The sequence below is a fragment of the Glycine soja genome, chromosome 18, assembly GCF_004193775.1.
Source record: "Glycine soja cultivar W05 chromosome 18, ASM419377v2, whole genome shotgun sequence".
In the NCBI taxonomy this organism is placed as follows: Eukaryota; Viridiplantae; Streptophyta; class Magnoliopsida; order Fabales; family Fabaceae; genus Glycine; species Glycine soja.
Window position 1 is genome coordinate 751,572 of NC_041019.1, and position 16,583 is coordinate 768,154.

The 16,583-nt window shown below is 30.5% G+C and overlaps 3 protein-coding genes and 1 non-coding gene across 11 annotated transcripts; 2 read left to right on the forward strand and 2 right to left on the reverse strand.

The window, feature by feature from the left end:
- Nucleotides 1-1,827: 1,827 nt before the first annotated feature.
- LOC114395063 (50S ribosomal protein L11-like) lies at nucleotides 1,828-2,531 on the reverse strand. The gene has a single exon (XM_028356756.1). It carries the CDS (start codon nucleotides 2,500-2,502, stop codon nucleotides 2,053-2,055), a length of 450 nt encoding a protein of 149 aa, XP_028212557.1. The 5' UTR covers nucleotides 2,503-2,531; the 3' UTR covers nucleotides 1,828-2,052.
- A 4,402-nt stretch (nucleotides 2,532-6,933) lies between these two features.
- LOC114396421 (serine/threonine protein phosphatase 2A 57 kDa regulatory subunit B' theta isoform-like) lies at nucleotides 6,934-11,251 on the forward strand. 2 transcript variants are annotated; one of them, XM_028358394.1, is made up of 3 exons: nucleotides 6,934-7,361; nucleotides 7,456-8,712; nucleotides 10,612-11,251. In XM_028358394.1, exons 2-3 carry the CDS (start codon nucleotides 7,504-7,506, stop codon nucleotides 10,954-10,956), a joined length of 1,554 nt encoding a protein of 517 aa, XP_028214195.1. In that variant the 5' UTR covers nucleotides 6,934-7,361; nucleotides 7,456-7,503; the 3' UTR covers nucleotides 10,957-11,251. The 2 variants fall into 2 exon arrangements, with proteins under 2 accessions (XP_028214195.1, XP_028214194.1); XM_028358393.1 differs by having other exon boundaries at nucleotides 6,934-7,345.
- A 2,392-nt stretch (nucleotides 11,252-13,643) lies between these two features.
- On the forward strand, nucleotides 13,644-15,932 carry LOC114395345 (protein HHL1, chloroplastic-like). 7 transcript variants are annotated; one of them, XM_028357096.1, is made up of 4 exons: nucleotides 13,647-13,959; nucleotides 14,047-14,126; nucleotides 14,670-14,756; nucleotides 15,318-15,932. In XM_028357096.1, exon 4 carries the CDS (start codon nucleotides 15,362-15,364, stop codon nucleotides 15,812-15,814), a length of 453 nt encoding a protein of 150 aa, XP_028212897.1. In that variant the 5' UTR covers nucleotides 13,647-13,959; nucleotides 14,047-14,126; nucleotides 14,670-14,756; nucleotides 15,318-15,361; the 3' UTR covers nucleotides 15,815-15,932. The 7 variants fall into 7 exon arrangements, with proteins under 7 accessions (XP_028212904.1, XP_028212897.1, XP_028212898.1 ...); XM_028357097.1 differs by having other exon boundaries at nucleotides 15,321-15,932; XM_028357103.1 differs by lacking the exon at nucleotides 14,047-14,126 and having other exon boundaries at nucleotides 13,644-13,959; nucleotides 15,321-15,454.
- On the reverse strand, nucleotides 14,275-14,346 carry TRNAP-AGG. Its single transcript has one exon. It is a non-coding gene; the product is annotated as a tRNA-Pro (tRNA).
- Nucleotides 15,933-16,583: the final 651 nt, after the last annotated feature.

Here is a 16,583-nt window from a genome sequence, read left to right on the forward strand (position 1 = left end):
TTATTTAGTTTAATGATTATACACAGCAAAAACATACATCGTCAACCAATAAAAAAAATGTTGGTATAATTTTTAAAATAATTAGGTTGAATATAATTTTAGACTTGCTATTTTCCTTAATCTAAAATAGAGGCATGTGGTTTACTTATTTTAGAACATTTGAAATTTTGGTCTAATTTTAATATTTGTCTATGTTTTATTTCTTATATTTTAATTAATTAAATCATTTTGTAATGGTGTCTTAATTGAATATGTTAAATTTAGGGTATGATTGAACTAAATTAAAAGAAATAAAATATAGACAACATAAACTATAGGATAAAATTGTAAATTTTTTAAAATAGGTGGGACCAAATGTCAAGTGATATAAGATATATTGAATAATTAGTGAAAAAGGGAATGATGAAAAGAAAAAAAAAATCAAATGTCTTTCTTTTGAAATAAGGAAACAAAAATTATAGATTTTTTAAAATAAGAAAATCAAATATTTTTAATTTAAAAATGGAGACACTAAAATTATAGATTAAACCAAATAAGAAGACAAATTATATTTAAGTAAAATAATTATTTCACATAGTCGGTGAGTAAGTTATTTCCTCCTTTGCTTTTTTAGTTATGAAATCATATTTAGTAACATTTATAAAAAAATAATTATAGTATCCAAGAGATTTATTTATGGTAAAATAATCCATAGTATTTTAAAAAATTGAAGTAAATGTGAGAATTAGTTTAACAATTTATGGAGATAGGAATGTGCGCATGTGTATATATAAAAAAGGGCATATTTAATAAAAGGAAAAGAATATTTAGGCAATTTAATCTTTATCTTTTTTTAAATAAACATCTTTAAAAAGTAAAGTTTAAGGGAGCTTAATACTCCTTTCCTTCAATAAAAAAATAAGATAAACAAATATTAATCAAATAATTATAAAGGATAAGATTGATTTTAGTTAAAATTAATTTTTTATATATATTAAGGTTATATTTGTTGGAGATATAAGATTGATTTGATGATTGAAAAAAAAAATTTAAGGATAAAAAAAATGACACGAATTCGAATTTATCCGAAACTAACAAAAGGAACATTTGGCTATAAAAAAAATTCACATTTTTAAGATTGATTTCAAGGAAAAATTGATTCTATTTTAAGGTCACATTTATGCGCAATTTAAAAATGATATTATAAAAATTTCTTTTATTTATTCTTTAATATATAAAAATGTTTGCTTAGATGATCTATTCTATTATGCTACTTGTCTGCTTAAGCTGGTCAATCTAAAGTCTAAACAGGTATATTTTCAGAGAAAGACACCAAATAAGTTACCTCCTATTTCAACAGCCAACAACTCATTTCATAGGTAATGGAAAAAAGTACTTTTCTTGGAATTCATATATCAAAAATCGTTTAGGGAATAAGTTAAACAAGTCCGTAGAAAGGACAAGAACAAAGACCCGAGAGGAAAAAGAATGTGAAGTTGTGAGCAACTGAATTTGTTGACGGTCTATAATGCAAACTACACTAAAAGCTAAATTGATTTGTGTCACTGGCATTTCTCTTGTGTATGTTGTAGAGGATAAACTAAGCTCGATTAAAAAAAAATCAACAAATTAGAACTGAAAGTAGCACCCATCCACTCGTTGCAGAGAACTCTTTCCAACAAAGTTGATCTGCTTTGGCTCAGGAAGGGGAATAACAGATAACCCATGAATGATATCTCGATGAAGGAAAACATACTGAGTTATGCAGATCCCAAACCCCTGATTGTAATTGTCGTTGATAAAATTAAATAGTCCAAAGTAAAATTAACACAATTTTCTGCCAAAGGATTGAAGCACATAACCGATCTTGTTAACAAGCGTCACCCAATTGCTAACAACTTTATTCATATGATAAGATTTGTCAAATCAAAACATCATTAGCAAAATAACCAAACCATATGTGCAAGCTTTGGCTCCTCTTCAAAGCAAATTCAAAAGAGGTTTAAAAGAGAAACCCTAACCCTAATCCTAATAGCACAACACAACAAAGCAATTGATATATTAAAGATTGATTCAATCGAGGTCCTTGACGATCTTAATCCCCATGCTGTTGGCGGTTCCAATGATGGACTTAGAAATGGACTCGAGAGGCATGTTCTGGAGGTACGGATCGGACTGTTTCGCCTTCGCGATCTCGTGCACGTGCCGCACGGACAACGAGGACGCGGTCACGTGACCGGGCCGGCTGCTACCGGATTCCACGCCGGCGGCTTTCTTCAGGTACCACGACACCGGCGGCGACTTAACGGTGAACTCGAAGGTGTTGTCCTTGTACGCCGTTATCGTAACGGCCATGGGTGTCTCCGCCTTGTACTTCTGGGTGCGGGCGTTGAAGTCCTTGCAGAACGCCATCAGGTTCAGCCGGTACTGACCCAGCGCCGGTCCAACCGGTGGCGCCGGCCGAGCTCCTCCGGCCGGCACCGTGAGCCGGATCGTCGCTGCCACTGCCTTCGGTACGCTCATCGTTGTGGATGGGAGATTTCGGAGGAGCAGTGAGGGTTTAAGGTTCTTCACATGGGCCGGGCCCAACTGTTTCATGGGCCAGATCCAGAAAGAAAGAGTACTAGTTTTGTGGGCTATGGAGGACAAGTGAAAATAGAGTATTGGGAGGATTTTCAATTCATTGATGGCATTACATACTAAGGAGTAAAGACTCCACTTATTTAAACAAAGATTCACAAAAAAAAAAAAAAAACTTCGTTTACCTTCCATCAATTTGTCCGTTAATAAACACTAAAATTGGAAGTAAAATTTGCTAAAAAGATAAAAAGTTATGAATAAAATTTGCCAAAAAAATTTATTGTAAAATTTGGCAAAATATAAAAAGTTGAAGGTAGAAAGTATAATCATATAAGGAGTAGAATATCGAAACTAAATTAATTTATTCGGTGTAAAATTGGTCAAAAATTAAAAAATTAGGTGTAAAAATGCAATTAAGCTAATATTTTTAAGATCTGAAAATTAATTTAACCTCTTATTTACTACAATTGAATATCAGAAAGAAAAGTTTTTATGAATATTTTTAATCAAGAGTTTATTTAAATGTAATTTTAATATAATTATAAATTTTAGTTCTCATCATATCGTAAATATAATTAAAAATAATGAAAAATGGTAAGATGAGTTCGTCTTTCAATTTTGAGGTTGGGTTTTTTTGTTGTTAAATTAACAGTGCTTTGTCGTTTAATTTTTAATATATATAAAGTAATATATATTTAATACTTCATAAATTTTATAAAGTAACTTTTTGTTAGAGTTTTCATGAAGTAACTTATATAAAAGAATAACAAAATAGAATGTACTATCTATGTAAAAAAAAGTGTTGTATTTGAGGAAAAAAATTCTTTCAACATAAGTGTGTCATTTGAGTGTAATATTAATTGTTTTTTATTAATATTTCTAATGAATATTAATTTAGTTTTTGAATGGAATATTAATATTATTATCTTTTATTTATTTAATAAGATTAATTTTGTAAAATTATTATTATTATTATTTATTTAATAATTTTTCTTTATATGTATAAAACAACATAAAGCAACACTTATCATGAGACATAGGAAGAAACTTAGAGTATAAAAAATAACAAATGAATAAACATGGATTAATTCAAGCGTTGTGGATAAAAAAAATATAATTAAAAAGAAAAAATCGATAAAAATGATTAACTATGTTTTTTAAAAAAATTAGTCATCAATTGATAAAACTTCACATGATGGTCATGACTATCCAAAAAATAAAGATTAATAAAGTAGTATTAATTATTTTATTGGGTTTTTTTTATATTTTTATAGTATTTGTACCAAGTGAAGTGAGAGAGTGAATTAATAGAATAAAACTTTATTTGTCAAATATATTTATGATTATGTGAAATTAAGGGTATCTAATGATTTTTTAAATTTGTATATTAAATATTAGATAATTATTATTTTAAACACACATAAAAATTCTATCTTGATTTTTAAATACTAAATATTTATGTTTTGGCGGCAGAGATTAAAAGAAGAAAGTTGTTATTTGTCTTTAATTTTGAAAAAGATATAACATAATTTTGTCAAGCTACTTTTTTTCTATTTTATTAATGTATTCCATTTTTATTAATAAAAATATTAATCTATGACTATAAGATTAAAATTAAAAAGAGTATTTATTAGTTATTTAGTATTTAATATTTCCTTAGTAGATAAAATGAAATGTTTTTTAAATAATGATATTGTAAGGCAGATAAAGTAGTTTATATAACTTACATAAAGAGGTGGATATTTTATAAAGTAGAGAGATAAAAGCAATATATTAAAGTTAAACGTAAATAAATAATATTTTCTCGATTTTATAACATTATAAATAAAATAAAATATCATCTTTAAAGTTACTGATAAAGCTGATGGAATAATTTTATACATAACATAATGATTAGGATCATTAATGAAGAAAATTTCACGGTAACGGTGAAATTGATATGTTCGGGGACAAAAGCTTACGAATAACCTATGTACAAAGTCTAACCCTTAACTATCTTATCTATGATAATTTAAACTAAAAAGTGAAAATCTTTAAAAGACGGGTGAATTTTTTTGCTGTCAAATAGTGTTGTGTTGTGTTCTCAAACAAGTTTTCCGAAAAAATGAATCATTGATGGTAATGAAAGGTTTACGATGTCGTTTGGGCATTTGACATGTTCTGGTGTTGTGCAGACTTCAAATTGGTCGAAAATCACACATTGTAATTGTACAGACTTGACTAGTTCTGAATTATCAATTCAATTTGTCATCATAATTAAAAACACAAAATTCCTTGGTCAACAAACAACTACCACCACAACCCAGACAACAAAACCGTGTTTGCTTCCTCAAATGTCTTTTCTTTTATTATTAAGGGTTTTGAAGCCGCTGATTAAAGACTTTTTCACCTTTATTTTTTAGTTAACACATTTAAAATATTAGTTACTTAACATTTATTTTATTATAATTGTAATGATTTTAATAACCATTACCCTAAATTATTACCTTGAGGTGAGCTTAGTTTTTACATAAATATTATTAAACTGTGAATTAATTAAATGTTAATTTAAATACGATTTTTTAAAATAAACTTTAAATATGAATTTTAAAATAACTTTATTTTTAGGGGTATTTGTTAAAAGGAGAATTTTCATGTTAAAGAAAATCATGATTTCTAAAAATTATTAAAATATGTTTTATTCGTTGTAACATTATTATAAATATTTTTACATGTTTTATGATAATAAAAGGAATTAATTTTTAAAAAATTATTGTCTCGTGACTTTTGATAATGGATAAATTGTTTTCACAGAAAAAAGTACTAATATTTCTACCGAATTAAAACTTTTATACTAAATAAGAAAAGTTAGATTCTTACTTCCTATAAAAAAAAGAATTATGCGGAAGATAATGGTAAAAATATTATTGAGAAACAACATTTCTTGAAAATGTGGTTTTTAAATAATAAACAAAATATGAAACAAAAATTTTGTCAACTTTAGATTCCTACAAAACTAAAACAAATGTACCAAACATCCTCTTAGTATTTTTTTTAACTATGCTTAGTACGCAATAATTACCTAATTTTCTTGATTGATCTCTATAAAAAAAATTGTTGATTATTTTTAGTAAAATCTCCTCTTTCAATATGTTTTTTTTCATCAATAAAACTGAAAATACTCCTTAAGTAAATACTCCTTTGGTATAAAGTCATGATTGAGCTCTTTAAAAAAAGTAAAACAAGTAATTTAAGTTGATAATGAAAAAAAATAATTATTAATATTTTAACATATTTATGATTTACTCTAAGTATATGCAAATAATATTAATTGTCGTGTTTATCGTTGGTGACTATATCTACTGGTACCTATTTTATCATTTAATGCCTATATTTGATAATTATATTTAGATAAAGATATAATTATTTACATTATCAATTTATTTTTATTATATTCTTAGAATAATCATGATAAAAGTGATACACGATAATCTACCTAAAGATCTTTAACAATGTTAATACATTATAATTAAATCACATTTCATACTATATTTTAAATATTTTTTCTCCAATGTATTATAAATAAACAATACATATAACTCACACATTTAATAATTTAATCAATAAATATAAAATTTATGAAATACATGTTATACGAAATTTTAAAGTTATTCATCACAATTATAAATAATTTTTTTATGTTAAATTTATTAAATATTACTTTTAGAAGTAATTATTATAAAAATTAATAAATTGATAAAACATTCATACTATGAATGAGTGGCACTATTTTAACATTGATATTATCAATCACTTAAACATAAAAAGATATATTAGTATTATATAATTTATTACATCTATAACAAAAAAAAACATATTTTATCATTAATACTTATTATTTTTCTCTATCACATATTTCGTATTACATTACATATCATCTACCAGCCTGCACTTCTCTCTTTTTCTTTTCTTAGTTGCCACCTAGATGTTAGTGTTCATGTATAATTATTCTATTTGATTAGTAACATGTAAGAACACTTTAATTTTAACTTTAATGGTAGAATTCGATTTTGAGTTTAAAAAAAATCTTGGAGATCTTAATTTAGTTTTAATTTCATTGAATTTGCTCTAACTATATTCTAATTAAATTCTATAATTATTACTATTTTCTTTCTTTCTTTCGTTTTCTCGTGATTATTAATTCGCAGTCGGTATATGCTTGCCGCGCATGTGCTTCATCCGACTTTTTCTTTATTTCCCAATTATTTTAATTTTATGTTATCTACAGAACACAGATGGTCAGATGCTTCGAAGTTGAAATTCTCGTTTATTTATTTTTTAAGTTAAACCGAATATATATATATATATATATATATGTATATATATATATATTCGCTAAAAAAACATTAAAAATAAACCAAAAAAGGGAAATCTGCAGAACATTCTTCGTCTCGCTCTCGCTTTTCAAGCCCAACAACGGCGAAGAAGAAGAAGAAGATTGTGTCTCCGATTAATATTTGAATTCCGAAGAATTCTGAAACACTCTGTTTTCTGATCATCGTTGACGCTGATCTCTGTTTCCTCCATCACTGTTTCTGATCGCAGAGGTGAAAAGGTTTTCGGCATCAAAATCGAATTTTGTTTGCTCCATCATCACAATGGGTAGAATCACGAAACTGGGTTTTCTTCTTCTACCCAGATAAGTAAAAGGGTATCTTCTTTCTCATTTATTCCGACAAGTGCACAAACAACAACAACATCGTATCAATCATCGGACAAGTGCACAAGACAACAACATTTGTGTCTGGTTGGTTCTCGTTCCAGTTGCGTGATTCTTATTGTCGTGTTGAGATTGTGAAGTTAACAAGGTTTTAGGGATCTTTTTTTAATTTTATTGTTCTATTTTTTACTTTTCAGATTAGAAGAAAAGGGGTAAAGGGTTGTTCCGTGTTTGTTTGATGAATTATGTTCAAACAGATATTCAGTAAACTCCCTCGAAAGTCATCGAAAGGTTCCGAACACGGTGGAAGTGGAAGGACACATCATGGTGTCACCACTTCTTCGAAGAGCAGTGAGTCTGTTAGTGTTACCCCAGGTGGCACCAAACCCGGGAATTCTTCCTCTGCGGGACCGAATCATGGTAACAGAGTTCCGTTACCGTTGGCTGTGAATGAGAACAACATTCACAACAACCCCAATAATGGGAATTTTGGTTCCTATGAGGCATTGCCTGCGTTCAGAGATGTTCCCTCTTCTGAGAAGCCAACTTTGTTCATCAAGAAACTTAGGATGTGTTGTGTGGTGTTTGACTTCACTGACCCCGCCAAGCACATCAAGGAGAAGGAGATTAAGAGACAGACGTTGGTGGAGCTCTTGGATTATGTGACTTCTGCAAATGCTAAGTTCGTGGAGAATATGATGCAGGAGGTTGTGAAAATGGTGTCTGCAAATATATTCAGGACACTCAGTCCTCAGCCACGCGAGAATAAGATTGTTGATGGCGTTGACGTGGAGGATGAGGAGCCTTCGATGGATCCTGCTTGGCCTCATTTGCAGATTGTGTATGAGCTTTTTCTGAGGTTCGTGGCATCTCCTGAGCTGGATGCGAAGCTGGCCAAGAGATACATTGACCAGTCCTTCATTTTGAAGCTGCTGGATTTGTTTGACTCTGAGGATCCGAGGGAGCGTGAGTACTTGAAGATGACGCTGCACCGCATCTATGGCAAATTCATGGCACATCGCCCTTTCATCAGGAAGGCCATCAATAATGTGTTCTTTAATTTTATATTTGAGACTGAGAAGCACAATGGGATTGCTGAGTTCTTGGAGATTCTTGGGAGCATCATTAATGGTTTTGCACTGCCATTGAAGGAAGAGCATAAACTGTTTCTTGTTCGTATACTGATTCCATTGCACAAGCCAAAGTGCTTAGCAATGTATCATCAGCAGTTGTCTTATTGCATTACCCAATTTGTGGAGAAAGACTGCAAGCTTGCTGATACAATTATTAGGGGATTATTGAAGTACTGGCCTATAACAAATAGTCCTAAGGAGGTTATGTTCCTGAGTGAGTTGGAAGAAGTCTTAGAAGCAACTCAACCCCCAGAATTCCAGCGCTGTATGGTGCCATTATTTCGTCGCATTGCACGTTGTTTGAATAGCCCTCATTTTCAGGTATGAATTCTTCGATACTTTTCTCTGGCTCCTTTTCTGTTTCTCCTCTTATTTCATGAGGGAAATACACCTGACTTTCAAACTAATTCTCTCTGGCAACTTCGTTCATACTGATTACTGAATCCTATGTCTCAATTCATTTCCTCTAGTTGATAAGTTGTTTACAAGAAAGGGACTAACATTTTTGCATCATCCTATAGCTTAATGCATATTTTGTTTTATGGTTTTGAAGTAACATAACAACAATGTTCAAAATAAAGAAACTTAAATCCTTTTTCTTAAAACATGGGAATCATTCAAATCTATGTTTTCCAATGACTTGGGCTTTAAAATTAAATAGTCATATATCGGGAGGGAGTTTTTATGGTTATCTGATGTTAGGATCCAATTGCAAGGTATGGGAAATGACTCAAATGAGTCTTACATTCGAAGCATGAGATTTTAGGTGTGGGGTTTATAAGTCTTGTGTTTTCCAACTATAACTGCTAGCTTTTGTAGTGTGGTTCTCACATGGTTCTTACAATTGATATCAAAGCTTTCTAGCATCAGTGTTTGCCCAAGACTAGGCAAAGGGCTAGTGCACCACTAGCCTGTTGGGTGTCAGGGCTACTGACTGTTGTGGGATATTAGGATTTGTGATCCATTTGCAAGGTATGGGACTTGAATCCCACACAACGCCTTGGACTCTTTTAACTGCTAGCTTTTGTGGTGTGCTTTTGCCAAGGTTCTTATTAGGTTACTCGTGTTAGTGACCATTCCAACATGCAACATTCACCTAGTAATTTGCAATAGTGCAGCCTACAATTTAAAAGACCATGTGATGTGAATAGATGCAATTAATAACAGTACTGTTGGGCAACATCAAAGTCAGTGGTTATAAGTTGGCACTTGTACATTGATATTAATTCTCCTCTTAAAATTTAAGTTGAAATCCACTGGTAATGGTATGTATCTGATATGACTTTCCTATATCAAATTTAGACTCTTATAATTTTGCAGTGATTATTATGTAGTGCTCAACATGTGGGCAGTGGGATGTCAACAAGATGAATTAATTCTGATTAAATGGGCCTTACAATATTAAATCTCACTCTGCTTAACACTATGACGATGATAATTGACAACTATCATCCGGCAAGTTGAATTTTTGGAGCTTCTATTTCACTCTTTGACTGGATTAACCATGTCTTCAGGCATTTTCTCAGAGAAATTAAATACAATTTTACTTAATGGGAAAGGGACCCATCCTTCCCTGCACCCCACCCTCACTGTAAACCTAGTAAATGAAAAAGAAAGTGTGTGTAAAATGTTTAGACTTGTAGATGGTGCTCATTTCATTTTAGAAGTGTTTGCATGAATGGGAAATGCAACATAGCCTTCTCACAATATTTTTTATTCTAGTGGATTTTTTGAATTGCTGTTACATTATCTACTGCAATTTGCATGAGTTTGTTGACACAATAATTGCACTGCAGGATGTTTCAATTGCTCATGCAATGCTGCTAAATTATTATTATAAATGCATTGAATGATATACTGTCATGTGAAAGCACCAAATTTGAGTCTTCAAAACTGAACAATGAATAGTTTTATTTGTCATTTTGTCTAAGGACAAAACTTAGATGTTGTACTTAAGGTGCTTTATGGTGATGATCTCCAATCAAAATTAGAGTTTGCTTTGGTAACAAACGCTGTTTGTTAATACTGACCTTTAATATGCAGGTTACTTAGGTTTCACTCTAATTTTAATTGAAGAAACCACACCATAAACGCATAAATTACTGCTCCTAATTCTTGTCCTTTGTCTTAACCTGAATTGGTAGAGTTGCAGTTGCAATATTCTATTCCCCCACCACACAAAAAAAGTCTACAAACATGTATCTTTTTTTTTTCCCTCAGGTGGCAGAAAGAGCCTTGTTCTTGTGGAACAATGATCACATCATGAACTTGATCAAACAAAACCGAAAAGTGATAATGCCCATCATCTTCCCTGCATTGGAGAGAAATGCTAGAAGTCATTGGAACCAAGCTGTCCATGGTTTGACCTTAAATGTGCGGAAGATTTTTAATGATGTTGATGCCGATCTATCCAAAGAATGTTTACAAAAGTTTGAGGAAGAAGAGTCAAAGAAAAGTGAAGTCATGGCAGGGCGTGAAGCCACTTGGAAACGCTTGGAGGAACTTGCTGCAAATGGCGAAGCAGTGCTTATTGGTAAAGCACCACCTCGCAACTCTGCAGGTTAGATCGAACTGGAATACTGGGAATACTGGAATACATGTATTCTGCTCCAATAGCTTCATTTTTTTAAACAAAGATATTATTTTTTTTTCTTTTGCATGTGGTGGGTTGGCTAAGAGGGGCAATTCCTTGAAATACTTTCTTATTCACTTCTTGTAGAAGGCTATGATTAGTAGCAAATATCTCATGCAAGGCAACATCCAAATCTTAATTAGTATATACTATATAGATACTTTTGTACCCAAGACGCACATTTGGGCACTTCCCTTTTTAATGAATCTCCAATGAATTTCATTTCAAGACCAGTTTTAATCTAATAATAAAGGTTGAATAAAGAAAAAAAAAAAAAAAAGGAGAGGGATTTGAACACACTACTAGGCCAGCCTGAAGAGTCTCCCTTGGAGTTCAATTTGCCACGCAAGGCTAGTTGAATTAAACTTAGAAACAAGAAAGAGACAAGGTTATTTGTGACTTTGTTTCCACTTGACCTGTTGGGGCCCACAATGCAATGTAGTATTGTATTGTATGGGTTGAACTTGAATTGCATGCTGGCCTTTCTCGTGTGGCGATTGTATCTGTGGTTGTGTGCTGTTCCCACGTCTTGGATTGGATAGAGAAATTGCATTTTCCAAGGGACAATCCCTTCTTCAAGGATGTGGACTTTTTTTCTTTATTATTTTTTTAATTTAAAATTTTAAGAGGAAGAAGGAATGATGCGGGGAAAAGTTTTCAGACTCAAAATAGTTGCGGAGGATTTATATTACTCGCAGATTTTATCTTGATTAAACTCTGTACGCTCAGATACCATGCAACAACTCTGGCGCATCCCCAATTGTGCTACTTGAGGCTAAACTGGAGTAAAATGATTTTATAACAACAAATCATGGTCATAATTAATAAATTAATAAATAATTAGATTATAAATGATTATGATTTGGTATAAATGATTATTGTTTTTAAAGATCGCTTATATAATCATTTATGAATATAGCTAGTTATATCTAAAATTAGTTATATAATTGGTTATGGACGAACAAAGTTAAATTTGAAATAACTATTTTTATAAAATTAGTTATGATTTTATAATTACTTTTATATAACTAGTTATGGTTATTTTTTTCAAAAAATAGTTTTTTTTAATCATTTAACTGGTTTTTTGTTACTTTTTATTTAATGGATGTTACATAAATCTTTTCTCTAATCTCTAATGCAAGAAAAGAACAATCAATATAATTTAATCACATTACGTATAATATCATTTAAATTGATTTACTTAACAGTGCAAGTGATACAATTTATTTTAAGTTGATATAAATTGGATTGATTTTTTTAATGATTAATATGTAAATTGATAAAAAAAAAATACATTTTAAAACTAATCAATAAAATACATTAATACACAGATATACATTCAGAGTATAATTTCTGTTTAAAAAAAGTATAGTTTCAATTAATTAGCAATCTATCTGAAGTACATTAAATCACATTTGATTCAACACATTTTCATGGCAAAAAAAAATGTTTCTTTATTTATTGGATAACAATGTTTTTGTGAATTATTTTTTGTTATATCTTTTTCTTTTAAAATCTCCTTACATGCTTATGTAAAAGAAATTGCATAAAAATTCAACTTTATAAATTTTATAAAACAAAATTTGATCATCACACGGTGATATTTAGTTACTTCAAAATAATTGTTAATAGATGACACAATTAGATATATATAGGAATTTGTTAATCTAGATAGCTTGTTTTTTAGGAGTGTGTCAATTATTTTTAAAATACATGTGGGTGTAAGTTGCTAACCTACTTTTTCTAAAAAAGAAATGATTGTACAATAGCAAATATTTGTGGGATTTACTAACTTAGGTCCACTTATTTTTTAGAAGTTACACGTTAATAAACTATAATTACAATTGTTCTTACTTCTTAAAATACACTTGGAAGTAAGTAGTTAACATATAAAGAAGTGATGATACATTAGTAAATGCTTGTGAAATTTTTTAAGATATATCCACTTAGAAGGTGTATGTTAGTAAATTATAATTACAATTGTTCTTAAAAAATAAAGTGAGTCTTTGTTAAGAAATCTTATTAAATAAAATTGATAATTTTTTTTTAAAATAATCAAAATTAAATAAAAATGTTTATAAAAGTGAAAATATTTTTAAGTAATTAGTATTTTTGTATTTATTTTCTTATATTGAGGAATGAGAAGTATGAGAAGGAAACAATTAGACATTTATGTAGGCTGACTCACTATCTGTTTCCCCTAAAAAATTATTTATGGCTGTGAATTGTGAAACAGAAACTACAACCAGAAATTAGGATTTGGTTCGAATGTTATCTGTTTTTATTTTTAAATAAAACAGAAAATAAGTGAAAATAGGTTTTTTTAAAATTTGGAAAATTTTAAAAGCAGATCCTAATTAAAAACAACAAATCAATGTTTTCATTTACTTTTGAAAAAGTAAAAACACAATGACATTTTAAAGTATATTTTTATTCAATATATATTTTTTAAATCTTAAAATTAAAAAAAAACTTTAATGAAGTCACATCTGATAATTTTAAGGAGGAGAAATTCTTATATGGTATGTGGGTTTCCTTCTGCCACGTGTATGGCCTCCTTTCGTCGCAACTACAACTATTTTTTTTTTCAATTAAAAGACAAAACAAAAATAAAAGCAAGAAATTCATATGGATAAGGAAAAGTCATTGACTGTCGTCTCGTCTGCAATGATCAATGGAAGTAGGAATGGCTCGTTGGTGTTTCTCTCTCGAATTCACTCTTCCACGACGATGCTCCGATGGTGAGACACTCTCTGTTTTCGATCCGAAAGCAGCAGAGTTATAAGGTTCTTCCACAGCGTCAAGTGTTTGTGGTTGAAGCCAAGGGCAAAAAGGGAATGATGTCTCGTCAATTTCAGCGCAATTCTCCTCCTCCTTTACCCAAGATTGAAGACGATGGCAATCCCAAATTCGTCATCTTCATTCGCATGGCCAATGTATTCTTCACCATACCATTTCTTAATTAAATTTTAATCTTATCTTAGTCCTTCCTATTATTTATTTATGCTTTGGTACCCTCTTAGTATCGTATCAGGCAGCACCACTGCTAAAATAATGGTACAAAGACACCCTTGATAGAAATCTCGCTGCTGTTATCTACAGAGTAAGCTTTTCCCCCACTTTTCTATCTCTCTGTGTCCATATTATGTTGATTAGCGTGTTTTATATTTTATTGCATTGGCATTTGGTAACCAGAAGTGATTTTTTTTTTTTTAATAATGAAATTGATTAAAAGAAAAGAAAGGAGAAATGGGGCATTCCGAGAATTGAACTCGGGACCTCTCGCACCCTAAGCGAGAATCATACCACTAGACCAAATGCCCACCTTGAACAAAATAAATTATTATAACAATGTGAATATTTTCTTATTGGAATTTGTTTACTTTAAAAATGAATAATGCTTGGTTTGTCTTAGTATGGAGCACAACAAAGTTTGTTTTGTTAAATGTCAATGTGAAACTTGTTGAAGTAAATCAGCCAATAGTAATGTCATAAGCTACTTTCTTATGTCCAAATAAGCTCTTTGTAAGTTCTCCCAAAAACACAAGAGATCTTGTGTAATTACTAATTACTATACTGGGCTGTGCTTTCTTAATTTCTCATTGTCCTGTTTTTGTTGCTGACTGCTTTGCTTCAACTCAAATAGGATGAAAAGGAGGTACAGAAATCTGCATGCAAACAGTACCGTGTATTGCGATCAGCTACTGATTTCAGATACGGCTACAAACTTCTTGTAATGCTCCTATAGTTTCTTAGTTTTTTATGCTATACCTCAATAAATGTTTTAAATCCAATTTCACGGTTTACAGAGTTGAAATTTTATACATTACAGAAGTTAGAAGACCATTCCCATTTTTTCTAAAATTTTTCTTGTATGACTATATATGTTTTAGATAGAAATTGATCATAATGAAGTAAATGGAACCATAGAGTAATCATATGTCTATTTACCAGTTGAATTTTTTTTTTTTTTTTTTTTTGCTCAGCTATTTACCAGTTGAAATTGTTCCAAATCATATGATTTCTGGTGCTCTTTTGTGTTTACATATGCTACGTTATTGTCCTAGATTTTTTTTGAGCTAGTTTTGTTTATAAATGTTAGTGGGAGATTCAAACTGACAACCTTTCTTCGTTCCCTTTTGCCTTCACCTTTAAACTCTCTTTCAACCACTTGGCCAACTTTATATTTCCATGTTATTGTCTTAGTGCAGACTTAATTTACCATTTTTTTCTTTTTTTTTTTACCTAGCACTAAATATATGACTATGTGTTAACATGGGAAATTGTATAAAAGCAGGGTTGCGGGATCGATTTCCTACGGCAAGGACAGTGCAAGAAATGATGGAGACGATGGAGAGAATGATGGAGGACCCTTTTGCTTTCAGCACACTTGAATGGCCTTCATCACCCCTTCCAAGTGAGGGAGTGGGAGGGTATCGAAGAAGGGGAAGGGCACCATGGGAAATTGAAGAGTGTGAGGGTGAATACAAGATGAGGTTTGATATGCCTGGGATGAACAAGGAGGATGTGAAGGTGTGGGTGGAGGAAAAGATGCTTGTGGTCAAGGCTGAGAAGGCACCAAAAAAGAAGCAAGAGAATGAGATTGTGGAATTACAACAAGAGGAAGAGGAATGGTCTGCTAAGAGTTATGGTAGGTACAGCAGTAGGATTGCTTTGCCTGATAATGTGCAGTTTGAGAATATAAAGGCAGAGGTTAAGGATGGTGTGCTCTACATAACCATACCCAAGGCTATCAGCTGCTCCTGCATCCTTGATATCCAAGTTCAATGATTCATTTTGTTTTTATGGTCTTTATATAGTTTGATAGAAAGATTTCCTTTAAAAAATAGTGAAATGTGTAGATATATTTTTTTTTAACCAAGTTTAATATTTATTATACTTTTTTTCACTTACATTTCTCTATTAAAGATCTTGCAACAATAAATAATGGTATAATTAAAATGACATATGTAAATAAGGGGTAATTTTCACTCATAAACCATGTTCACAAATTCTAAAACTTGCGTTAATGGCAAAAGGTTGGGGGGTGCGAAAACTTAAAGGGGTGTTTGATTTGATTGTTTTCTGTTTTCATTTTCAGTCAAAATGTATTTGGTTGAATTTTTAAAAATATTTTCAATGAAAATGAAAACTGGAAACAATCAGAAAATGAAAATAATAAAATTTTGTTTTCAGTACAGAAAATAAGAAGTCAAATTAAACATATTTTCAGAATTATAATTTTTTGAAAATGAAAACAGAAAATAAAAATGCAAATCAAATATACCCTAATTATTCTCACTTAAATTGAAATTATTAACTCATTTGGAGAGCAATTTAGAAAAATAATTGTTGCTTTTCATTTATTTTTTCACCTATATTGTCATACAAAATGTTTTTTTTGATTTAGATGGTGCGAATTATTTAAATAATGAATTTAAAAGTGTAAGCTGGGATCACTTAAAGATGCATTTGGTTTGACATTTGGGTATCCAAATAGAAATTTGTTCCTCTCAAATCTTAAATTTAGAGTCATTTAATTTAAGGTATTGTTTGTTTT